Source organism: Falco punctatus (genome assembly GCF_963210335.1).
Source record: "Falco punctatus genome assembly, chromosome: 9".
In the NCBI taxonomy this organism is placed as follows: domain Eukaryota; kingdom Metazoa; phylum Chordata; class Aves; order Falconiformes; family Falconidae; genus Falco; species Falco punctatus.
Genome location: NC_137589.1, coordinates 49,648,348 through 49,673,775, shown reverse-complemented (window position 1 = coordinate 49,673,775; position 25,428 = coordinate 49,648,348). Strand labels below are relative to the sequence as shown.

At 54.9% G+C, this 25,428-nt stretch overlaps 2 protein-coding genes across 3 annotated transcripts in view; both read right to left on the bottom strand.

The window, feature by feature from the left end:
* ARRDC1 (arrestin domain containing 1) overlaps positions 1-3,321 on the bottom strand; it is a 39,602-nt gene extending 36,281 nt beyond the window's left edge. For both annotated transcript variants that reach the window (XM_080402143.1, XM_080402144.1), the window contains exon 1: positions 3,189-3,321. In XM_080402143.1, the coding sequence (XP_080258269.1) occupies positions 3,189-3,306 (118 nt within the window). In that variant the 5' untranslated portion in view covers positions 3,307-3,321. The remainder of the gene's footprint in view (positions 1-3,188) is intronic.
* Positions 3,322-17,575: 14,254 nt separating this feature from the next.
* Positions 17,576-25,427, bottom strand: LOC308069591 (glutamine synthetase). Its single transcript, XM_080402145.1, has 7 exons — positions 25,281-25,427; positions 23,563-23,738; positions 22,840-23,001; positions 20,968-21,114; positions 19,936-20,063; positions 18,595-18,794; positions 17,576-18,316 (listed from the first exon to the last, which is right to left on the bottom strand). Exons 2-7 carry the CDS (start codon positions 23,726-23,728, stop codon positions 17,995-17,997), a joined length of 1,125 nt encoding a protein of 374 aa, XP_080258271.1. The 5' UTR covers positions 23,729-23,738; positions 25,281-25,427; the 3' UTR covers positions 17,576-17,994.
* Position 25,428: the final 1 nt, after the last annotated feature.

Below are 25,428 nucleotides of genomic sequence, written 5' to 3'. Positions count from 1 at the left end.
AGCACTCGCAGGTTTCTTTAGTGACCCACAAGAGAGGGCTGTTATTTCAACATTACACTTCTGCCCGCATGAAGGCTCGCTGAATGGCAGGCAGCAGGACTGAAATAATCTGCACGGCCCCTGGAAGCTGCAGAGTTGAGAGGAAAGTGCTCCAGCATCCCCGAGCAGCACCAGCCTTTGTCCCAGCACGCTCCTGCCAGCGACCCGGCCGCCTGCCCTGCTCTGAACAAACTTATTTCCCTTCTCCCTCCTCCCGAATTAACTCCCTCTCCAGCTGTCCCAGCGCCAGCTTCCTGTTAAGCTTAATTATTCTTTGTACACCGAGTTTGATGATTTACCCAGCAAGCCAGGCACAATGATTAGGAATTCTGCATTCCCATTAGCGCTCTCCCCCGAGGCTCCGAAGTTTTCCAGGAAGGACCTTAACCCCAGCACAGCCACGGGGAGAAGCGTGCCACCCCAAATGGTCTGTGTGGGTCATCAAAGGGCAGTCAGTCATCTTTTGTGACGCTGCCACAAGGCCAGCTGAAGATGTGCTACGGAACAGCCTTTATTGCTAGTCAGCAGGGCTGACACAGAAGGCAGCGTAGGTGGAAGCATTTATGATCCCAAAAGGTGTGTCTCCAGTTACGCTTTCCTATGACCCAAGATTTCTTGGGTGGGTGTTTAGCAAGGCAGAACGAGCCTTGTTTGTTTGCATTGTCCACCTTTTAGAGGGTGCAATTTTCAAGAGCCGTGAAACGAGTTACCCTGTGAAGTAGTCATCGGCAGGCTTGCTGGCATCTGTGATCTCAAAAACCACAACACAGAGAAGCCACCCCACCAGACTGGTCCAGCTCAGGAAATGGAAAGCACCATGCCGCAGTGCTGTGAGCCAGACCTGCACTGGGCGAGGACTTTGTGTCTTCTCCTTTGAGCTGTTTATTAATCTGAAAAGCCATAGCTGGTCACAGAGGTGTAGGTATACATACTGTATCAGAAAAGTTGATGCCACCCACCTCTCCTCGCATCCCAGAGGAAAGCTACAGAGTGTCAGGGGTTGTCTGATTCCTCCCCTGCTGAGCCTGTGGAGCTCAACGGGGCTGACTAGTCCCTTTGAGACCTCTCCCCAGCAGGTTGTTGCCTGCTGTCAAACCAAGGAGGATGTTTCAGCAGCTACACAAGCCTCCTCCTCGGAGGGCAACACACTTCCTTCAGCCAGAAGGAAGGCGAGAGGCCCCATCTGAGAGATCCCCAGCCCCAACATGTGGGTTTAAACACCAGAACAGCAGGGAGGATGCACAGCAAGAAGTCACCCTTGTGCTCTGCAGATGCTGGCATCACATCCCAATGTGACTTATTCGGGCAGGTTCAGACACCAGTAACAGAAAGTTTTCCAGCCCAGCTGGTAGAGGCAACATGCAGGGACCTCAGCCCAACAGAGCTGCTCAAGTCACCTCTACACCAAGGCAGAAGGAACAGCCACACACAGCCCACCTCAGATTTTGGCTCCATGCTTCTGCCCATTTCCCTAGAGCTCAACTGCCCCAGCTCCTTACCAAAATCCTTGCCCCAGCATCAAACACCAGATCCAACAGCAAAACCCCTCCTGGCTTCAGGGCTAATAGTGATGCCAGACCCTGAAGCTTCACAGAGTCAAAGCAATAAGGAAGCAGAAAGAAGGTCTACAACAAAGAGACACCTTCTTCCTTCCCCACAATGATCAGGTGCAGCACACCAGGAAGCAAAGATCTGGTGTAGAGAGAACCTGGCTGCTCCCCTCCAAGATGGGAGCTGTAGAGGAAACAAAACAGTAAGGTGTAACTGTGGTCAGCTGGCTGTGCGAGGGGCTGGCACAACCGAGCCCTCCATGGCCAAACGCTCTCATCTCATCCAAAAGGCACCTTCAGGGAACAGGCGTGGAAGTCAACGAGATGGGCCGAGGATGGAAGTCAGCCACACTTCGTTAAGAACGTGTTTGCTGGGAGTAGTACATCTGGGAGTATCCTCCAAAGATAAACGCTGGACCGTGCAACTGTTTTGCTCTGAGAGGAGTGAAAGAGACTACAAGTCTGCACTTGTCCTAGATACCTTTTTCCTCAGGAAGCTTCCAAAAAGCTATTGCAGACAACGGGGAGAGCTGCTTGCAAAAGCAAGCCATAGGCAAGCGTATCCACCGTCACGCAGGCCGACGTCTCTGTTCAAGGGACTTTGCATTTTACAGTCTTCGGTTCCCCCCACCCCAACAATTTGTTACAAAGGAAGAAGCATTCACATAGAAGCAAGCAAGACAAAATCCAGCAAACCAGTTTGCACTTCCACAGCATCGAGCACAAAAGTAACTTGGAAACGCGAATGACTTCCCTAGGGTGGGGGAACACATTCCCAGTTTGGAAAATCCAAACCGAGCAGCTCAGCTCAGCTCACCTCCCGACACACACACACGCTCCATCCCCATCCCCATCCCCCTGCCCTAACACGCTGTACCAGCCGGGCCTGGGTCTCCCTCGGAGCAACAGCCGCCCACAGCCCCCACACAGCGGGGGGCACTGGTGCCCCCCCGGCACACACAGCCTGGGTATCTCCCGAACCGGCACTTCCACAGCTCAGAACGTTCGTGTGAGACGTTACCAAACGCCTTCTCGCCGCGGAGCCGCCTGCAAACGGGTGGCTGCCGCCCTGCCGGGCACGGACCGCCGGGACCCCCCGCCCCGCCGGGACCCCCCGCCCCGCCCCGGGGCCGACGCCACGGCGCTGCGGGCACCGGCGGGGGGCGCAGGTTCCCCCGGTGCCACCGCCCTGCACCCGCCGGCTCCGGCGGTGCCTGTGAGCCACCCTCGCCCTGGGTGTTTTTGGGGTTTTTTTTACGGGGGTGCTGGTTTGCTTGCTTTTTTCATGGGAAAAAGTAAAAAGTAAGAGGGAAGCAAAGGAGAAAATACCCCCGCACAGGCGGCTCCTGCCCGTCCCGCAGCGGGGGAAGCGAGCTGCAAGCCCCGCAGCACCCGGGCCCCAGCACCGCCGGGGGGGCGGACCCGGCTCCCGCCCGCGTCCCCCCCCGCCCCGGCAGCGGCCCCACGGGCGAGGGCAGCCCGCGCCCCCCGGCCCCGCGGCGGGAACCCGGCCCGGCCCCCCCCCCGGCCCCGCCGCCCAGAGGGGCGGGCGGGGGCAGCCACGGCCCCGGGGAGGCGGCGGGCAGGCCGCGGGCTCACCTCGGTACTGCAGCGAGCCCGAGAGGCGCACGGTGACGGTGCCGGCCAGCGGCTCGCCGGGGCTGTAGACGACGCGGCTGTCGCCCAGGCGGATCTCGAACAGCTGCACCTTCCCCATGGCCGCGCCGGCCCCACCGGCCCGGCCCGGCCCGCTCCGCTCCGCCGGCAGCGCTACCTGCCGCCCCGCGCCGCGCCGCGCCGGCCCTGCCCGCCCGCCCCGCCCCGGCCCGCCCCGCGCCGCGAGGGAAGGGCCGGCTGTGGGGCTGGGCTGTGAGGGAAGGAGCCGGCTATGAGGGAAGGGGCAGCTTGTGGGGCTGGGCTGTGAGGGAAGGAGCCGGCTATGAGGGAAGGGGCAGCTTGTGGGGCTGGGCTGTCTGGTTGGGCTGTGAGGGAAGAAGCCGGCTATGGAACAGGGCTATGAGGGAATGAGCTGGGTGTGGGGCTACGTTGTGGGGGAAGGGGCAGCTTATGGGGCCGGCCTGTGAGGGAAGGGGCGGCCTGTAGGGCTGATCTGTGAGGGAAGAAGCTGTCCCAGCATGGGGCCATCTTGCCTCTGAGTGCTCCCTGCTCCCTCTAATCTGATCTCCTCCCTGTAATTCTCCCGGCCCAGCTGTCACATCTTCCCCCTCCTATTTTTATAACCCAAATCTCTTTAAGCATCCAGCAAGGGGCAAATGCAGGGGACCCGATGGCCGCCTGGGGCTGAGGGGTAAATGGTGGCCTCATGCTCCCAGCAGGTCAAGGTGAAGGTGCCTGACCCCGCCGCGGTATCCCAGGAAGCTGAGGGCGAGCAGCCGGCTTCCCTCCATCACACTTGCCGTGTTCCCCCTCAGAGCTGTGTGATTGAATAAAAAAACATCTGTAAAATCCACACCAAAGGCAGCACTGAGGAAAGGCACCTCCCGGCGAGGCCTCCCGGCCGCTGGCACGCAGGCTGTGTACACAGGCAGAATTAATAAGTATGAAACGGGCTGTTTATCTGCAGAGCACACCCAGCCTGGACCTGGCCAGACAGACAGACATCCTCCCATGGACCTGCAGCAACACCAGCCCGGGCACACAGGGCTGCAGGACCCTCCGTGCTGCCTTATGGTGAGTGTCACAACCTAAAATCCCTCATAAAGCACCAAAGGAGTTTGTGAGCTCCCAGTGCACAAGGCTCCTGCTGGGAAGCCCTTCCAGGCCCTCCTTCCTCCGATGTTTAAAGCTGCCTTGTTTCCAGCCTGCATGTAGTCACAGGCAACGTACACCCCTATAGGGTCTCGTGCCAAGGCTTTCAACAGCTCATCTCCTCCCGCAGGGCGTACCCCGGGATGCATCCATACACCGCTCTCCTTGGGCTGCCCTTAGCTTTTGTTTTGCCAGGCTAGCTAAGCTCACCGATTTTCTCATCTCAGTTTTTTTGTGAGACGAGCCTGCAGCCTCTTTCATCAGTCTCTGCAGCCCCTGTTTAGCTCTGCCAGCAAAAACAAACAAATTGGGGGGTGGGGGGGGCAGCAAAAGCACCCTGTGCCACCGAAGATTTTGCTGAGCCCTGTTCCCCCATGGAAAGCAGCCAAAGACTCAGGGCTTTTTCCACTGTTGGGGCCACCCCATCACTGGGGCAGCATGGCACCCTTGGCCCAGAGGGACACCACAGGCGTGACAACAGGGTGAAAAAACACCCTTTGCCAAAAACAAGCCCTTCACGCTGTGCCATGGCTCTCCTGGCGCAAAGAGACTTACATGCCTTGTTTGCAGGAAAGTTAATTTTAAGCGTGGTGAAGTTGCTTGCCCAAGGTCACAACATGAATAAAAAGGATTCCTGCACCAGTTGCTGAACAGAGGCACTGGGGCTCCGGCCCCGGCTGTGCATGCTGTGGCACAGCTACAGTACTGCAAGACAGGCACAGTGTACTTAGACACAAATACAGGAGCCCTTCTCATGGCACGGTCAGCAACAGCACCACAGCACTAACCCCCCAGACCACAGCTACACTGTGCATAGCAGTTAGTAAGACGTAACTAGATGGGAATAATTCAATATATCCGATGCCAGGGCACCTGCTGTTCCTTGTATGGGGCCCGGTGGTGCTAGGTTCAGGAGGATTTTACTCATTAGAGTCAAATGTGTATTTGCATTCCTGCCTCCCTGCTCATCTGCCCGTGCTCCAGAGTCATGCCTGTTATCTAATTGTCTGTGGACTCACCAGCGCTGAAATTCAGAGCAGCTGAAAAAAAACCAAACCAAACCATCACCTAAGGATGTTTGTTAAACTGCAAAAGATTCGCTTTCCTGCAACTTTGGACCATTATTATGCTTTAAAAAAAATGTTTTGAAGGGTTTGTTGTGGTGGTGGGAAATCTTACTTCCTCTGGGTTCTGTCTGCTCTCCCTTCCTCCTTTTTCCTTTATTAAAAGGGAAATTTAAAAAGAGAAAAGAAAAACAACTGTCAACTTTAGTTTTAGAATAAAATTTTCCTTTCAGACACCATCACATTCCCCTAACTTCACGGAACATGAAATTTCTTGACAAAGAACATAGTAGTTATTAAAAAACCCCCACATTTATCAATAAAATACCCCTGCTGGCACCTGAGCCATGCTGTGCCTGCAGCACAGAGCTTCGCCCACAGGCCCTGCAGGGGGAGAGCAGCTGCACATGCTGTCACGCGTGGACAAAACATGCCCACGAAGGGATCAGCTGTAGCTGCGAGTTTTGTCATAACTACGTGTATTGTTCTATAGATGTAAAAGGCTTCACGGTTAAGTCCATAGGTGTTGTCTGCAGACAAATTTGTTCCTCTTTTGGCTTTCCAACTGTTGTCCTGCAGCTGTGCCTGGTGACACAGAGGAGGCACAGCCTCACCTGACCATGCCTCAGTTTCCCCTGCGCTGGCTGCAACAGTCTGACCGGGCAGGGGCCAAGCCCAGCGAGGGACCCGGGGGTGCTCAGGGTGAGGCAGCGCGGAAATGGTGGTGAATACCTGAGCTGTGACTGATAGCGGGTTTAATGATGTGGACACTCCTGGGTGAGGCAGCAGCATGTCACCCCGGGGCAGCCTGCAGTGCGCACTGATTTCCACCGGCTCTGTTGCTTCAGGGCGCGTGGCTGCTGGGGAGACAGACGAGACAGGGTGCTGCCGGGCACCCTGGGGACACTCCTAGCTTCTCCTGCCCTCTCGCCCCTCTTACAAGATGAGGAGCCTTTCAACCCTCAGGTTTCCTTGGTTTTGCTTTTCCAACCCCTCTCCCCGGTCCTGCTGAGGGGAGCGATAGGGGCTTTGCTGCTGGCTGGGCAGCCCACCACACCCTGCGAGGTCGCGCAGGGGAGCGGCTGTGATGGAGGAAGAGAGAAAGCAGCAGAGCAGCACGGCCAAGGAAGTTGGCCATTAAGTTTCTTAAGCTTCCCTTGGACTAAAATACACACACATGAACAACGAGCCCACAGAGGGCTCACTGATGATACAGTTACACTATATACACTGATAATTTTTCCATATACCTATGTATGCATATAAAATCCGTAATACAGGCATATTTATATTACACTTACGTTTATTACCTTTCCAAATAATTTCTCTGCTTCTCAGCTGATTCCCTGGCCAGTCAACCACATCACCTGATACTAAAAGCAACAACAATTACTCCTTTGCTTTGGGCTGACACCTTTCACCAGTTCACAGTGACTTTTAGCCTGGTTCAGCCTGCCCATCCACCCTCTCCTCGCAGGCTGCCACAGCAGAGGTCCCCTGTGTCCCTGCTGTGGGCCAGCAAGGCAGCTCACAGGCAAGGGCATGTGGTGACATTGGAGCTAAATGTCCCACCAGTGGTGTACGAAGCTCTGGGATCTCGATGTCCCAGGGCTCTGCAGCAGCGCCTGAAACTGCATCTGCCTGATACACCCCACATTTGCACCAGCCTCCCAGACATGAGGGCCACGTGGCAGCCCCGCTCCCGGGGTTGATGAGAAAAGGGCAGTAAGTGATCAGGAACAATCCACACAGCAGAGCTGGGAGACACCACTGCACGGAGGCCAGGCAGCAGCTTTGGGCTCTGTCCCGTGGATGCTTCATGACCCCATACCCTGAGACAGCATCCCAGGCCTCATTCAAGGAGTAAGAAAGAAAAAAAAAAACCAAATCTAAGGGGCTGTAAAAACATAATAAATATCATCCGCTTACGCTCATGTTGCATGCCTGATTACAGAATAATTTGGCAGACACATCTCTGCCAGAGAGATGAGGCTGCCCTTCACCCACAGACAGAAAGTCCTGCCATGTCCCTTGGCAGTTTGCTTCCGCTGCTCATCCCTTTAGCTGCTAACATGTGTGCCGGCTTTTTAGTCTGACTTTGGCAGGCTTCTCATTCTTTGACATTAAAGAGTCCTTTAGCGCCAAGCAATTTCTCCTTGTGGTGATACTTACACACCAAAATCAAGACACTTCTCAATTTCCTTGATAAACTGAGCAGTTTGAGGTCTTCAGGTCTCTCCCTGTGAAACATTTTCTCCAGCCTTTGTGTTATTGTGCTGGCTTGTATCTACGCAGGCCCACATACTGGCGTTTGTGTGTTGATGGAAATCTGCGTTGCAGGAGCAGCCACCTACGTACAGACACGTGCACACACAGAAGTTGATGCATTAGAGTTTATTTAATCCCAAACGCACACAGAGGTATGCGCAAGCCCTTTAGCTCACATCACTGGGGACCAGAGGAGCACCCGTGGGTAGCATGCGGAGTGCTCCTGACCTGCTCTTCTTCTCTCCCATACATTAACCCTCATCCCTGCGGTAAGAGGGCCCATTCGGTGCCGTACCTCCCAATCTAGCTCCTCCCTTTTAATCTTCCCCCCCAAGCCTGGATAAAGATGAGGGCAGGGAGAACACGAGCCCCCAGCTGAGCTGCTGCAGTCCCGTGACCCAGCTGGCACCCATCCCCTTCACGTGGATGCTATTGCTTTAATTAGTTAATGCCCAGCCAGCACCTGGTGAGCCTCACTAGAAAATCCTTAGAGAGAGGCAAGGCAGTAATTACTATTATTATAATTCTAATTGTGCTGCCTGGGTTTCTGATCTCTTGCTGGAAGAGCTTCTCGCTCATTGTGGGACTGGGGAGGAGGATCAGATGGTGGGACGCCTGTCCTCCCTTCCCCACAGGGCTCAGCATCTGTGCACAGGCAGAGCGGGGACAACGGTTTATTTGCCCTCACCTATGGGCTCTGGGAATGGGAGGATTTACTCACTCACCCTTGGTGATCCCAGCGGGACCTCACCTGAGAAAAGGGCCAAACGAAAGCCAAGGGCTGCACCGTCATACCCCCAGCACTGGGCAGCTTTTTCATTTCTCCCTCACTGCAAACCTACACGTATTTGGGCTGGGGTTCGCACAACGCCAGGGAAAGGCGGCAGTCGCTGTTTAACACGCGTGAGCAGGCTGAGGTCAAGGCTTATGGGTGTCCCTTCAGGGGACTGCGGTGCCGCCTGAGCAGGGTGGCCCGACACCTGGCATCTGCCATCCCAAGAGGTGTCCTGGGCAGCCAGAGGGTCCAGCAGCAGTGAGGTCGCTAACCCTGCCTCATCACCACCTGAGCTGCAAGACATCTGTATTTGACTGGCTCTCGTGTCTCCCTTCCCTTCACTGCCCAGTTCTTCTATTTCCCTTTTCCCCATAACAGGCTCCTCTAACAACATCACAGCATAGCTGGCTGAGACAGCAATGTGCCACGACCCCAGGCACCAGCTCTTCCCACACTCCTGACATTTGGTACCGTCCCTCCTGGTGGGGACCCCTGTTCCACCACAGACTCACTGTCAGGGATGTGACATCTCATCAGCCACTCCCGTGCAAAGTCCACAATCACACCTCCTCCAGCACTTTCACCTAAATCCACTGGACTTCCCCCAGAAATGGCTGAGGAGCACTCCCATGTTGTTGGCTGTGGTGGAGATGGCCTCCAGCAGAGAAGCAATGATGAATATCCAGGGATAGAAGGCAGCAACAGTGATATCAGAGACCACCACAGCTGCCAACTAAAGGAGTGGATCTCTGTGTGGCTCAGCAGCCCCCTGCTTGGATTAATTTGCTCACCCAGCTCAGATGTCCCACTTCTAGTTGATAAAAAGCTGTGGGATGGACCCCGTCCTCACCAAGAAGTCCCCCAACCCTCCACGCAGCCCAGGAGGAGGTGTCCAGGGAGAGGAGATAGTACATGTCAATGACCCAGCTTGAGACCCCTGGGGTGGGGGCACCCCACAACACCCATGCTTCTCTCTCACACCTGGCTGCCTTTGCCAATTCACAGAGAATTCTACTCCTTCCCTCAGCACGCATCTCACCCCCTGCTGCCGAGAGAAACACTTCATTTTCCTGCTCATCATCAGTCACTCCATGTGTCCAGAGCAAAAAATGTCAATCCCCAGCATGGAAAAACATGTTTCAGCAGCTGCTCCTGCAGGAACACAGAGAGCAACTCTTGGCACATGCTGGAGTGGGATGTCTGAGCCAAACCATGGCTTGGTGCAGGAGCAGACACACCCAAAGGACCAAGGCTCAGGATGATGTTGACCAGCCACTGATCTGCTGCTGCAAGCGGCTCCAGCAGAGCAAGCAGCCCAACACCTAGTGACACAGCTGAAAGTCCCCTTCTGAACAAAACCACCCCTCTACAGCATTAGGTTAACCTACGTGCAGAGCTCCTTCTCCATCACCCAGGGCCTGGGCAAGGGACAGAACAGCACGCCAGCAGCGCTGGCCCCAAGGACACCCTACAGGGTGGGCCAGAAAGCCACCCAGACCCAGGCATGAGGGGGAAGGAGTTGGCCTCTGAGCCTAAACTTCTGCTAGAGCAGTGCTCTGCCCGAGGCACTGTCAGCCACTGAGCATTTTTCTTTGTGAAGTAATGCTTTCCAAAAGAGTTTGCTGGCTGGCTGATGGGTGGATGCTGGTTGGAAAAGCAGGGGGGCATGGGTGTCCCTCCCCCCTCACCTTGCGGTTCTTACCCCTGCTCATCCCAGCTCCTCAGCGGGGCTGTCCTGGGATTGTTCCTTGTCAGTTATTTCCCTTTCCTCAGTCATTGTTGATTCGGGTTTCCATGAGCTCATACACAAGACTCAAAGGTCACTTGTCTGGCCAGCCAGATTTGTCATGAGGCAGGTGAGTCACATCTGACAAACCTGCCTTGGCCAGTACTGGAGGCATCATTAAAAAGTCCTCCGCTGGCACATCATGTGCAACGCCTGCCCAGCCACACATCCGCATGGTGCTGTTCACGTGAGGAGCTGATGGAGGCTCCTCCATGGAGGTAGAACCATGTGCTGGAAGTCTCCTGCCAGCCCATGACACTGCCAGCTGAGCTGTTGAAAGTGGGTCTACAACCCACTTTCACCAGCTGACCAGGCAACAACGATGCTTGTGCAGCCAGTTGCTTTGTGGCCTTTGTATTTGGCCAGCTGGAAAAAGTCAAACCCACTGTCCCCAGGGGGACACAAGCAGAGGACCGAGCAGCTCATGACAGGTTCTAGGAGCAGCTCCTGGGACACTGCTCCTGCCAGCAGCCCCCAGCTCTCTGCACAGGGGATAGCTGCCCAGCCCACCTCAAAGGTCTATTTGCAGGTGCAGGGTGGTGACAGCAGAAAAAATACACATAAATTTGGCAAAACTGCCCTGGGGAAGCAGCCAGCACCTGCCACCATGAGGTAAGTGAAGGCAACAAGCTGTCAGTACATCCTCACTGCTCTGTCTGCCTCCACATCTCTCACAGTGACAGGAGCTGAGCGTGATGAGCTTCTGCGTGTCCATGTCTACTCCCCCAACACTGCCTCTGTGGAGGAAGCCTGCCAAGCTACAGTCACCCAGTTTACCTACTGGGACAGTGTGAGCTGAAGCCATTGTCCCATCCTGGGGACTGTCCTGGCACAGGGTCCCAAAGGGGCTGAGACAAGCAGCGCAACAGAGGCAGTGACAAGAGCCTCCAAACCCAGGGTTGGTACAAGGGTGTAGCCTGGCAGGAAAGCAGCAGAGAAGCATCCAGCAGGTGCAGCTGGGAGGGCAGAGCCCATGCCTTGGAGAGCCACACACGGCATCTGAGAGTTTCACCCCTTAAACTGAAAGCCAAGAGTAGATCAGTGTGTAGTAACAGCACAACTAGTCAGAAAGCAGAGAAAGGCAGCTCAGGGCAGACCAGCAGTGAGCTATGTACAAGACCTGACAGCCTTTCCCTCCCTCAAAAGGCTTGGGAGATGGGAACGGGACATACTAAGCACTGAAAAGCCATGGAACCCTTTTCTGAGGACAAGGAGGGAAAAGACATGGTATGCCTGATTTAATACAGCCAGGATAACTGTTAACAGCGTGCTTCAGTTCTCTCCGAGTATGTGGGTGAGGTGGAAACATCCTAGGCATTGCAGGTCCATGTCCTGGATTAAGCTCCATGGAGAAGACAGTCATCCTAGCTAAATCTGCCCAGATTGATTTTACTTCACCATTCTCCTTGGGGCTGGAGTTTGCCTTACAGATCAGCTGGTGCCAAAGCTGTCAAAACTTCTCTCACTTTGGCTGAACTATGTCATCACCGTTGCATTTCCCTGTCTCCCCTATATCCTGTGAGCTTGAGATGGTTTAGGATGAAACCAGTTCTTTCACTAGCAGCTCTGGTTCCTGACAGCACCCATCACCTTTGCATGCTCCTCCCACGGGCAAATATTCCAAGCCCAGCCCTAACTACAGCTATTTTTTAAGTCTTCCTAAAACCTACCTTGCACTGACATTACAGCCACTGAAAACACCCACCGTGATGTGAATCAAGGCCAACAAATGCATTCAATTTGTGTTATCACAGTTATCAGGCTAGAGCAGCACCAGGAGAAATCACTTCATTTGGGTTTGACTCATCTCTCCACCAGACACCTGCCTGACTACAGCACAGCTATAGCTTAACCTGTCCCTCCTGCTCTTAGCAAGCTCTGCCATTATAATTTCACCACTTGCCTTCCTTGCTGCAACCCAAGCACCTGCGGGAGCTGCAAAAAGCTTAAATGAAATAGGCTTGAAAAAGAGAAAGACATTACGGCAATTGCATCTCATCATCCTCTGCAAGTACGTTCCTGCTCATGGCATCCCATCTCAGCAGCTGCGGGGAGTAAGGATTGAAGAAGAAAGTAAATTCCCCAGACTCTGTTTACCACTGCCTGTCCCCACGCAGAGTCAGGGGACTTCTCTGGTAAGAGCACTCTGTGGGGTCTAAGTTTCTGGTTTCCCAGCTCCTCACATGGGTGCCTGTGCACAAGGTTATCACTACAGGGAGCTGACTCCGTGCTGGAAACGTGGCCATCTCGGTGTGTGCTTCAGAAGGCAGCACAACAGAGACGGATACCGGTGAGGAATCTGATCCCAGACCCACAAGTGCAAAGTCTGCATCCCTGCACCAGCATGCCTGAGAAATCAGCTGCAGCTTCACAGCTCAACTGCTGCTGCACAGCTTAACGTGTCACCTCCTTCCTCTGCACCCCAGCTGTGGGTACACCAGTCTCCAAGGTCCTTGCACTGGAGCAGCATTGGCAAGTGCGGCAACGGGCACGGCAGAGGAGACTGTCCTACAGCATCCCAGCAGATAGTGCCCTGTTAACACCTATACCCCACAGTTCCCTCTCTCATAACGCTGTATGTGCTCCTGTAGTCCTTATACAACCCCCACCCCCCATTAGGGCACAGCAAGGGCCAGGGGCTCCCAAAGGTCCAGGAAGCCAGAAAAGACACCACAGCTATGGGGCAGTCTTACCAGCAAGGACCCCATTCCTCTGCTCCAAATCATGGCAGATCCAGAGATAGTAGAAATGTTCAACCAGGAGTCCAGACAGACCATCAGGGAAGTTCCCCACAATGAGACAGGTGTAAAATCAAGCCATAAAATCAGCCTGCAGTTCAGGATCAGTGAGAGGCACCTGGTCATCTTTCAGCAGGTCTACAGTGATAAGGCAGATCAAGTTGGGAAATCAGTCCATGGGTTAAGGTCGGGAGACCAACACTTCTCAAAACAACTTAGGCAGTGACTGATGCCCCTGGCAGAGCTTAAATGGATCCCCCAGGCCCTGTGGCTCCAGGGGAGGCTGGTCAGGGTTATTAAAGCCTGTTAGTGCCCTGACACCCTATTTAGCTCCTGGCCCTCATCCAGCCCCCAGCCGGCAGGGTGCTTTTGGTAGCTTATCTGGCCCTACTCACCCATCACTGGGAGTGGGTGCTCAGGATGGGTGCTGGGGTGAGCAGAGGTGGCTGCTGCAGGTCATTAAGGACTCTGTTTGTGGAGGCTGCTCTAGGAATACCTGGGGGAGTTGATATCTTTACAGACCTTTCTCAAACCAACTATCAAACTACTGCTGTGGGCTTCATGGCACTGCTCTATGAAAAAGCCTTGTCCGTACGAAGCAGCAGCCCCCACTGGAGCAGGGAGCACCAAGGCAGACCCTGCCCCATCCTTGCCAGGGCACTGGGGACTCTTTACCTGCCTCAGTATGGCTGAAAGGAGCAGAGACTCTGCAGCCTCTGCTGCCTTCTCTCCCAGGAGCAGGAGGGCAGACCCCTTGGCCTCTCTTACACCCAGGTGCAAGCCCCATCTTACCCCCCAACCACACACCATGAAATCATTTGTCCCCAGTGCCCCTACAAACAACACCCGGGCTGTGGGTGCTGCCACAGGGCATCACATTGCTCACGATTTGCTCGGCTTTGCACTATCTAGATGCGAAGCAGATGGGAGGTCTAATTGCAGCTGCTGGGCCCATTGAACCCCCCCCAAGACTAAATCCCCCTTGTTTTGTGGATGAGGTAAGTGACCGTCTGCTCCCAGTGCCCTGCTATGGTAACGGGCTTTCCTGGAAAGTCTAATTGCTGTATCTTTCCAGCAGTGAGCAAGCAGCAGGTCTCCTGCAGCCAGCATGATCCCTTCCCCGCACAGCACCTGTGCCTGAGCCCCATGCTTGGATCAGCAGCGATGCTACATGGATCAGTCACATAGATGAGAAAATCCCTTGTGCATTGCCAGGTTACTGGCTGCATCACCCTCTCAGCAAGACACTGCTGTCACCCAGGGTGTCCCCAGGGGCTCCCCAATAACCCACCTGGAGCTAGGTTGGGCTGCTGGGGCTCTTTCATCCCATACTTTCAGGAGTCAAACGGTGCTGAAAACCTCTGGCTGCAAACCCAGCACCTGCCTGGGGGAGGGTGATCACCTACATGCCAGCTGGGTGTCAGTGGAGCGATGCTCTGTCTAGGAGAGCCACGCAGGGCAGTGGGGGGCCAGGACCGAGCACCCCTGGCTTAACGTCTCCCTAACTCTTCTCCTGACATGTTGGGTGCTGCGGCACGGTGCCTGTCATCCTTTCAGTTGTGGCTGCATTTCAACAGCATCGAATTGCTGGTAATGAGCCGTATCTCTCTAGGAGCTGAGAGCCTTTGAGATCAAAGATGCTCTTATACAAACCAAAATATGATCACTGGCCTTTAAAGGCCAGAATAAGCTTCTGAGGGGAAAAAATTCAATTTTCTGTAGATCTAATTTGAAACCATTGTAATACTCATTAAGATGGACAGACCCAGGCAGATTGTGGAGGCTGGAAGACAGGGAGGGGAAAAAAGAAGTTATTATTGACAATTTAGTTTAGGTCTTTATTCTACCCAGAGCTCTCTACTTCTGGCCAGCAGCTTTGAGTAATGCTATTGTTAGCACCAGAACTGTAATTCTAATGTCCTTTTTATAACTGGCTTAAAAAAAAAAAATCCTGAAGGACTTGACTGAATTTGAAGTAATGGAATTTATAGTGATAAAAAGAGATCTGAAGACTGAGAAGCCTGCAAGCTCCCATGCTGTCACTCCCTATCACGGGGTGGTTGTGATGCTCACCTACCCGGTGTGTCCTCCTCTGCAGTGCCTTCCTGGGGTGCTCGGTGGTGGGAGATGAAGGAAGGGACACAGTGGGTGTCTGGTCCTTGTGCCAGAGCCACTTGTCCATCTGCTTGGTCACAGCTCCGGGGACAACTGTCCTGAGGGGTAATGCACCCCTTGGTAGCACCCAGCTCCATGTGTCCAGCTGAGCGGTGGGATGGGTATGCGAAAGAGCCCAAAGCGGGATTTATTTGCCACTATCCATGAGGGCTTATGTGGAAATGCAAAATTTGGTAAAGGTGAACACATCCATCCAGAGGGCACAGGGTGGTCCTGGGGGGCAGGTAGGCACGGTCAGAGCCTGAGAAAAAAAAAAAAAAAGAAAAAAAAAAAAAAGGAGCTTCTCTTGAAGAGCTTCCCGGCCTCGTCCCCCCCAACCCTTTCTTAGGAACACGGCTCTTGCCGGCCGCCCCGCGGAGCCGCGGGTAGCGGGGCAGCTCGCTGCGGTTCGGGGCTGCGCCTGCGGAGGGCAGCAGGGACCCGCCGAGCGGCTGCGGAGCGCGGCAGCATCCAGCCCCCCCCCCCGCCCCGCTCCTTCGGGAAAGCCTTCGGGAAAGCCCTGGGAAACGGTTTCCCACCTTGCAGCGGCCCCAGCAGCCCCGTCCGGGGGGTTCATTCCAGCTGGGGGGTCCCCGTGCCGCTCCCACCCATGGTGGTCCAGCAGGGAGCTCCAGGCGATGCTGAGCGCATCTCAGCTGGGCACTGTCCAACCCTTGGATGGGGTTGGGGGCACCGCCCCGCGCCCCCCCCCGGCCTCAAGCCTCAGCCTGAGGGCTGGCTCCATCCCCAGTGCCTGCTCCGCTGGCTGAACCCAACAACCCACCTTCGACATCTGCAAACGCAGCAAAATTCTGAGAACATCTCTTATGGGAACTTGCCGGTGTCCTTTCCCCTCTGCCGCAGGCCCTGTGGGTAGGAACCACTCCTGCTTTAGGAAATTAAAAAAACCCTGACATATAGTTTCTGGCCCATTTTGACCTCAAAGAGTACAAACAAGAAGATCTGTGTTTGGCAAAAGATAGCATGAAACTGTCCAAGCATGCAACTGCTCCAGCCACGTGGGGACCAGCAAGCAGCATCCCCAGTGAACAGTGGCCAGGGCTGATCCCAGCTGGGGGAAAAGTCCTCTGTCAGAGGGGAATCGCAGGGTGAGACCCAGGAACAGGTACAAAGTGTTCAGCTGTACCACGGTGCTGTGTCTGACCAAAGACATTTGCATGTTGGCAATGCAAATTCACGTGATTCCCCAAATTTAGCAAGGGCTGTACAGCACAGTATGATGAAAGCTGAAGTACTTTAAGCCACTGGTACAGTCAGGGAAACAAACATGAATCTTTCTGTTCCAGATTTAGCTCTTTATTGATTTTCCAGCTGCATCCATCAGTCACTGTCCCAGTGCTCAAATTACCCATTAAAGACATCATAGAAATGAGAAGAAAACAAGACAGCCTTGTGGTTTTGATGAAAAACATTAAACATCCCAAACAGCAATTTCTGGAAAGAAAATTTATGCTTCTTAGGGTGGGGACCGGATTACATTTATGCTTGAGCAGCTCAGAGACACTGCGGGCTCCTGGCTGCTTGTGGTTCAGGGCATGGCCACCTCCCTCCCCAGCTCCTGCTACTCCCACTCCCTTCAGCACCGTGACCTACAGGAGGGACTCAGGGTCCTCTATTTTGGCTTGTCAACTGCATTAGATTAAAAAATACATAAACCCAGTTTCATAACCCTCATGACTGCACTGGAACGAACATGACATCCCCTGTCCATTCATGCTGTTGCTTCCCCTTGCCTACAGGTAACCCTTCTGTTGGTGACTGCCACCATGGGACATGACCTGCCTGTTCAGGGTGTCACTGGGACCAGAGCTGTCCCCATGCTTCCATCCAGCTCCTCCCCACAGCTGCAGCATGGAGGGACCCCAAGAGCCTGGCTGCTGGAGATGCGTTTGACACCCCATCTACAGGGGAACATCCTATGTCACAGTTTGACTTTGAACAAAATCTACAACCCCCCCACCTTGTAGAGTTTCCCACCCAAGGAACTGCACCACATCCCTCTGATGCAGCAAGGCATCGCCTGGGGTGCAGCACGGGGGTGTCCCAGGCTCCCCTCTCTCACCCAAAGATGTACCTGGAGGGGAGCTGCTGCTCGCTGTGCCCAGCGCTGTGCCACCTTTGCTGACTCAGCAGCACACACCCTGTGTAAACGCCCGCCAGCTGCTGCCCCAGCCACTGTTTGCTCAGCTCGGCCACTCTGTTTGCCTTTCGGGGGATCACGATGGAAGGAGATGATGGCCTTTCGGCTGCCGGCAAATGGGGCAAGGCAGCCCCAGGCACCTGTCCCAAGGATCCTCCAGCATCTCAGCTCCTCCAGCCCCTGTGCAGGCTGCTCAGTAGCTGCAATTCATCAGCAAGACCCAAATTAAATCCTCCACAGAGCTCTAGGAGCTACAGAAAAATGCACCCGCTGCCGCATAACTTGGCTGCCACGCAGCCAGGAAAATTATTTATTATCATTTCCTTGCAACACAGATATGGAAAAAAAGCACCCGCCCTCCCCAGGTGCAAACAGCAGCAGCTGCAGCTTCCATGTAGGGATCTATGTACATCACAGTGTAAAGTCCATCAGGAAAAAAATTCAATCCAAGTTTTAAAAAAAACTCCCCATGAACAATCTAAAACCAGGAACCAGAAAAAAAAGTGGTTGAGAAAATAGGTTGGGGACCTCCCTCTTACTATAAAATATATATATTTCTAAGGCGACGTTTCACAAAACCAGAAGCGAGGTTCCTAAAGAGTCTGAGCTTGCAGCCGAGGACACCGCACAGGCACAAATCCCACATGAGAAGCTAGTGTGGAAATGAAAACCTCCACCCACCCCGCAGCCTCAGTGGTCAGCATAGTCCTTGGTCTCCACCCCGGTCTCATTGAGCACCGTCGTCCTCATGATGGCCTCGGTGACCGCGTAGGGGTCGCAGTTGGCCGCTGGCCGCCGATCCTCAAAGTAGCCGTAGCCATCTTGGCCGACCTGACGTGGGATGCGGATGCTGGCACCTCTGTTGGCCACACCGGCAGAGAACTCGAAGATGTTGGATGTCTCGTGGTGGCCGGTGAGCCGCCGGGAGTTGTCCCTGCCGCCTCGCGGGTCGTAGACGCAGATGTGGTAGTCGTGCCGCTTGCTCAGCTTCTCAATGGCAGCTTCAATGTATCTGTGGGAGAGGAGAATGGGGTGGGGTTTGTCAGTAGGTCCATTTGCAGGGGGGGTCCCATGGCCAGGAAGGCTGTCACCCTTTCCTTCTGTCCAGGGATGAGGACAGCTCAAGGGACACTCTCATATGACCAGCTGTTTTTAAAATAAAATGAGCTGGGACAGCCTCAGCCCTGACTGGCACAGGTACAGAGACACATGCACTATGGGGACCTGCCACATGGCCAAGGACACCCCAAAGCTCGTGGGTACCTCCCAGGTAACTCCCCCAGCACTCACTTGAGACCCCCTTCCCTCCGCATCTCCTCGGTGCTGTAGTTGGTGTGACACCCGGCGCCGTTCCAGTTGCCAGTCATGGGTTTGGGGTCCAGAGTAGCCACAACCCCAAAGTCCTCGCAGACACGGTGGAGAATGAACCGAGCCATCCAGAGGTGATCCCCCATCTCAATGCCTTCACACGGTCCCACCTGGAATTCCCACTGGAAGGGGCCAGCAGATGCGCTGGTGAGGGTGGGCAGGTTTGTGCCTCCCCAGCCATCACATCCCTGCCACCACCTCCAGCGAGGGCTGCCAGCCTGGGCGACGGCTGAGCTTTACCCCTTGGGAATCAGCAACAGGGATGGGGAGTATGAAGTTAAGCAACAGGACAGCTTTGGCACACAAAAGAAATGGGAATAAACCGCTCATGACTAAACTGAGCAAATCAGAGGGGTTTTAATCAAATTGGAAGGAAATAAGCACCACGCCTGCCTTCCAGGCTGGGGCTGCTGGCATGCAGGATCCCCAACCCACACTGCAAACAGGGCACGGGACTAACGAGGAGCCTGTTAGCCTTTCCCACTGCTGCTCCCTCCCCAGCTGGAGCCAGGGTTGCGCCACCCACGGTGACTAAGCAGAGGGTGACACATTTACGGCTGCTGGCATGGCATGGCCTGGCCTGGCCGAGCCCAGGATGCAGAAGGCAGCCAAGAAGGACCCTGAAAAAGTCAGGGCAAACAGCAGGGTTGTTAAAAGTCCTGCCTCAGCTACACTGCAGATAAGCCCCCCACTTATCGCTGCCACATCAGCAGCAGGAGAGTCAGCGACTCACAGGCTGCAGGGCCAAATTACCATCGGCCAGTCTGGCCACCCACTAATGCAATCAGGGACTCCCTCCGGCTGACTCCTAAATAAATCCAAGCCTCCCAGCTCCCAGGATAGAGGAGCAGGATGCAGACACCCACTGCTCCACATGCTGCTCCCGCAGCCCATCCTGGCTCTTGCTGTCCCCTACATCCCTGCTCTGAGGGAGAAGGGAAGTGCAGGGGAGCACCCAGCTCTGCGCGGGCTGCCAGGACTCAGGCTGAGCTCTGCAAGGAGCTCACCTGCAGTTTGGCTCAGCTGTGGTTTCGCTTGCCTGCCCCAAAAAGCAAGGATTTGCACGCCAGGGTGGGTTAGGAGAAAAAAATCAAACTTGTACATTTTCATCTTAGCAGTGCACCTGCTCCCACCTAGACAAAACTGATGCGGGGAGTGGATTTAGCATCCCAGTGGAGCTGGGAATTGCTGGGTTATTCCAGCCTCACGATAACTCGTATCCATCACTGGAAACAGGAGCTGCATGGTGCCATCCACACGTACCTGGGAAGGCATCACCTCTGCATTTGTGCCACAGATCTTCACCCCCGCGTAGAGACATGCCTTGTAGTGGGACTCCACAATATCACGCCCGTACACCTTATCTGCTCCAACCCCACAGTAATAGGGGCCTGGAAAGGAAAGAGGAGTCACCACCATGTAAAGCTTTTGGGAGCAACAGCAGTGCAGCAAAATCCCACCACTCCCAGGTACCAGCCGTCATCTGCAGTGGATTTGTGAGGAGTAAATGGTGTTGCCCTCCACGATGCATGGAGCCACCGACCCCTTCTCCAGGATCAGCAGCATGAGCAGCTCATCTGTGCAACCTCAGCCTTATCTAGGCAGGTAAACAGGACTTGCAATGCATCAACTGGGAGGTGGCCAGGAGATAACAAAAGCTTGGCTCAGTTTGCCCCCGGCACCTTGCTGACCCTCTGAGCACATCAAGTGTCCAAGATGGTTCTGACAACAGCCGACATTGTTCATGGCTGGAAAATGCAGCTCCCTGTCGTTGTATATGGCTCTTCCTCATTCAAGTAGGTCAGACAAAGATCTTCTGGGGGAAGATCTTTGCCTGGGGGAAGGGAGATGTTGAAAGCAGCCAGTCCCCACAAAAGACTGATTAAGTCAGGTTGGGAAACCCCTGGCCCTCTCCCAGGAGGCAACTGAGGCGCTGGGGCTTGCTTGCTGCTGCATGAGGGCAAGATGTGCCAGCCCTTTCCCAAACAGCCACAGGGAGGAGGTTTTCCTAGCCGAGATCTCCAGCCCTTGCCAAACAAGTCATGCAGCTGAGTTGTTTGTGCAACTGGGGTCCGGCAGGAGCGGCACTGCTGGCTGGCTCACGTGAGCCACGGGCCACCCGGCACTCTGGGCAAACAGCTCCTGACTTCGTGCTGGCTCTTGCCGGGTGTCAGCCTTGATGGGAAAGCTGTGCCTGAGGTTAGGGACAGGATGCCTGCTGCTGGGCAGCGCTCCCACGCAGCCGGGTGGGAGCCGAGGGGGGCATTTGGGTTGGGGAAGGGAGGGAGAACTTACCCTGCGGGCCGGGGAAGCCGTTGTCAGGCCAGCCGTAGGGGTGGCCATTGATGCCCAGCAGCGTGTACTCCTGCTCCATCCCAAACCAGGGGTGGCTGTCCTTAACCAAGTCCATGACTTTCTTGCACGTGTGTCTCAGGTTGGTCTCTGGGAGCAGAGAGGTCTGGGTTAGACCTATGCCATGGGCAGGCACCCACCACACTGCTCCATCCCACTCAGAGGCTGAGACTCCACCACTGCCAAGTGCTTCCCACAAAAGCCTTAAGGAAACTGGTGAGTGAATCCCCCCTCCCTGCAACACTCCTTGCTCACAGGTTTCCTCCTCACAGAGACAGCCCATCACTACAGCATCAGGCCACAGACCAAGAGGGCTTAATTAGCCTACTCCCCAAAACACTGCCAATGGTCCAGGAACATCCTCCTCTTAGACACTGAGAGACCAGGAGCCATACTGCAGCCCTGTCCTACTGGCCTCAGGTAGATCTGGGAACAGGTACCGTACATCTCCCATCATGACTTCACACCCATCCTCTTTCTACCAGCTTAATTATCCTTATCTTTCTCCAACTCCATGGTTTTGGTTAGCACCCAGGCTGGCTGGCCCTGCCTTGGTCCTTCGTGGTGCTCAGGGCAACCAGGGCTTTGCCAGGGAGACACAGGTACCAGAGAACCATCCTGACATGGGACAACATGCCAGGCAAGGGGAACAAGAGCTTGGATTGAAACAGCAGGGGAAAAGAAGGCTGAAAAACTGTTGCTGCAGAGACAGGCAGTCTCCAGGCTGCAATTCTGCCTTTAAATAACAATAAAATACCCCAGAGCAGCTACGATATACGCCCAGAGCACGGGGCTGGAGAAGAGTGGTGACATCTTCCTAGCACTGATGGGAGAAGGGGGGAAGGCAATTCCCCCCCCAGAGCCCACACAGCACCTTAACACCCACAGAGACCCACTGTGGGAAGAGCTGGAGGGTGCACCCCCCTCATCTGCAGGGCTCAGGGCTGAGCTCTCTGCCCTGGCTCCAGCCCCAGGAGCTCTCTTGCCAAATTGCTCCAACAGAGGAGCTGCCGGGCAGCAATCTCAACCCAGATGCTTCCCCCGTGGCCAAAAGGCATGACCCCATTTGAAAAGGAGCCAGCCCTGTCTTTCACCATAGCTGCCCACAGCCTCTCCACTCCCAGGCAGATGTGTGCATCATCCCGCAGATAATCTCCCTTCCCCCACACACCCAGTGGGGACACTGGCCCCGCTTTACTGGTAAATAACCGGCTATTTGCCGGCAAATAACCCCTCTGGGAGCCCCTCGGCATGTCCCTGCAAACCGGCTTCCCTTCCTCCAACTCAGGCTTTATCAGGCAGACAGGACATTACCGGGACTGCAGGCTTCTGCCTGTGTGATAAGACCAAGAGGCAGCACGCTCTGGGGCTGCTTGGAAAAGGTCACTCCGAGCCACCCCACGCCACCCCAGCACCTTCTCCCTCCTTTTCTGCAGCTGCCCGTTAACAACGAGAGTGGCCACGAACCCAGCACATTAAAACCCCTGCAGCTTCCAGCCCCCCACCCCCTAATCCCCCCGGGGGCTGGGTGCACTGGGGCTTAAAAGCCAGGTGACGCCTTGGGCGTGCTGGAGCTGGTGAGCGCCCCAAGCTCCACATCTCGCTGTTCTTCTCACCCTGCGCTGCTAAAACAGGTTCCAGCAAACAATCGCCGCCACCAGAGCTTGAATTTCAGAGCCTCAGGCCAAGTGCTCAGTGCTGAGAGCTGCTCCCCAATGCCAGTGGTCCAGAACGAGCAGCCCCCTGGAGACATGCCACCCTAAATAATAAGTGGGTGACCCTTGGGAGCTGGGGGTGCTCGCTGGAGGTGCTCACCTGCAGGTTTCCTGTTGTACTTCAGCACCTCACAGAGCACCAGCTTGTTGGGGTCCAGGCAAAAAGGGTCCCTGAACATGCGGACAGGCACCAGGAACATGTCGCTGTTGGAGCCCTCTGCCTGCGCCGTGCTGGAGCCATCGAAATTCCACTCCGGGACATCTGTGATACAGGAGGGGGACAGAGGTGGGAGCAACTTTGGGAAAAGGTATCTCACATATGGATTGTGCCAAGTGCTGGAGGCTTAGACCCGGGATGGAGAGCCCAGAGGGCACAGAGTGCCGTGGGATGACAGCCTCAAAGGGTTTCTTGCACAACCCTGGAGCCCCGTGGTGCTCACCAAGCATCAGTGTGTTCACCCCCCCAGTACCACTGGGGCAGGATCAGCCCTGTCACTTCACCTCCCTCCAGCAAACCCCATCCGGATGCCGACATGCCTCCATGCCTGTTTGCCCGGTGGAAAGGGGTGAGGATCTCATCCTCCCCTTCCACCCAGCACTAATGACAGAGATTGCAGGTTAAGCAAACCGCAGAGACACAGGCCGGTTATTTACCCTGTTGCTTGGTATCACCCCACGAGATAACTGCAGCGGGTATCACCAGCACCACGCAACCAGCAAGAGTAAGTGCCAACTTCCACTGCCCAAAGCAGCTCTTCCCTGGTGATGTCAGGGCCCTCCACCACCCACCCCCCTCACCCAGAGGGATAAGCAGCAGTGTTACCTTCAATGCTCTTGGGCTCCTTATCAAGGGTCCTGCTTTTGCAGCGCACACCCTCGCCGCTGCCATCGATCCAGACGTAGGTGACCTGCACCAACCCATCCTGGGGCAGCCTCATGTACTGCTCCCGCACCAGTTTGTTCAGCCTGGAGCTGTGCGACACCGACATGGTGATGGCCCTGCGAAAGCGTGCCAGGTGAGTGTGGCATCAGCCCCAGCCCATATTCCCCCTTCCCATTTATTTTAAAAAGCAACATCATCCCCCCACCCTTCCAAAATAAGTCACCCTCTAACCTCCCCCCCGGTTGCCCCCTTCCCAAGCCGAGTGTCCCCTGGCGGGGCTCGAACCCGCGACCCCGTCGCTCACCGGCCCCAGCGCTGCCCGCGCCCGCGCCCGCCGGGCTTTATAGGCGGCCGCCGGCGCGGGGAGGCTCCGCCCCGAGGCGGGCACGATCCCGCCCCACCCCCCGGTACCGAGTGAAAGCGCTCAGTGCGATTTTTCTTTCTTACTTATTAAAATATTACTTATTAAAAACAACAACTTTCATATTGTTAAAATATCACTTTGTGAATAAATAACAAGTTACAGGCTGATTAACTAGTTATTTATTAAAAAAAGAACAAGCATTACTCATTGAAAATATTATTTACCCCCTGGCTGCATGTGCCCTCCCCCCGGCTCTGTTTTAGTAGGGATGCCCGGAGCGGGTGCTGTGCCCCCCAGCCCTGCCGGGGTGCAGAGCCGAGGGGTGCGCTCCCCCCGGGCACCCCCAGCCTGGCTGGGACAATGCCATGCCTGGGGACAGAGCAGGGTGTCCCTGGCTGGCCCGGGGGACAGGGGCAACCAGATCTGGCGATGGGGGCAACCAGGTGCCTGGCAGCCCAACCACCACCCCTGTGCCCCCCATCCTGCCCTGGGCACCCCACGGAGGCAGGGCTGCCTTTGCTTTCCGGGGAAAACACCGAAATCACCCACTCCAGCCCCTCGCATCTATAAATCCTTGAGCTCAAGTACAATTTCCTTTACACTTTTAAGCACCAGAGTGTAGCTAAGCACCTTCAAAACCCCAAACTACCCCCACACAGCCATGGCTCTGATCTGGTTTATGGGCACCTAAAAAAAAAAAAATCTAAGCCAACAGGTGTGAATTTCAGTCGGTTATTTCCATATAGCAGCAATTTCCAGCTATTGAGCTGAACCCAAATCTCAATTAGATTCATTAAAAGGGCTGCTGCCTTTTCTGTTTATGGAAAATAATACTGCGTTACAGAGTTCACATTTGTTAGAGCAGACAGATCCAAAACGTGCCAGCGCAAACAGCCGGCGCCTCTCCAGTGTTATCTCAAATACTCCGGTATATTTTTTTTTCTGGGAGGAGGGTAGGATTTCAAACAACCCCCCAGCAAACCCAGCCAGGTGAGCTCACCGTGACTCTCCAACCTCTGTTTTTAAGCACTTTTTCAATGTTAGAAGAGGAGAAAAGGCTTTAAAGCATGGTGGGGCTCCAAGGCAGTTTGGGGTTTTGCTAATTCCCCCAGTCTTTAAGGCAGACAAATGCTTGCGGCTGCATGACTCACCCCCAGGAATGTTTTTTCTGTTAAACAGTAAAACATTTGCGCCAAAGCAGCTAAAAAAAAATCCCTTAACAGTTGTTGCCCTCACCGAGGACACCTCCTCGCTGGCACAGACCCACAAACTGCCCCCCATCACATCCCCTCACCAGGCACCGGCTCCGGACCCTCAGCTCTGTCGTTCTTCTGAAGGTGTTTTGGTCTGGAGGCAGATAAAGAGCCGAGAAGGAATCTGAAAGCATCTGCGATTGCACGAGAACCAGGAAATGAGATTGGCAGAGAGGGAAGCAAAACTTA

Coding starts and splice junctions, on each gene's coding strand:
- LOC308069591 (XM_080402145.1), bottom strand. CDS start 23,728: ATGTCGGTGTCGCACAGCTCCAGGCTGAACAAACTGGTGCGGGAGCAG. Junction 23,002..23,562: donor GGAGCCCAAGAGCATTGAAG/GTAACACTGCTG, acceptor CCTGTATCACAG/ATGTCCCGGAGTGGAATTTC. Junction 21,115..22,839: donor GTACAACAGGAAACCTGCAG/GTGAGCACCTCC, acceptor CTCTGCTCCCAG/AGACCAACCTGAGACACACG.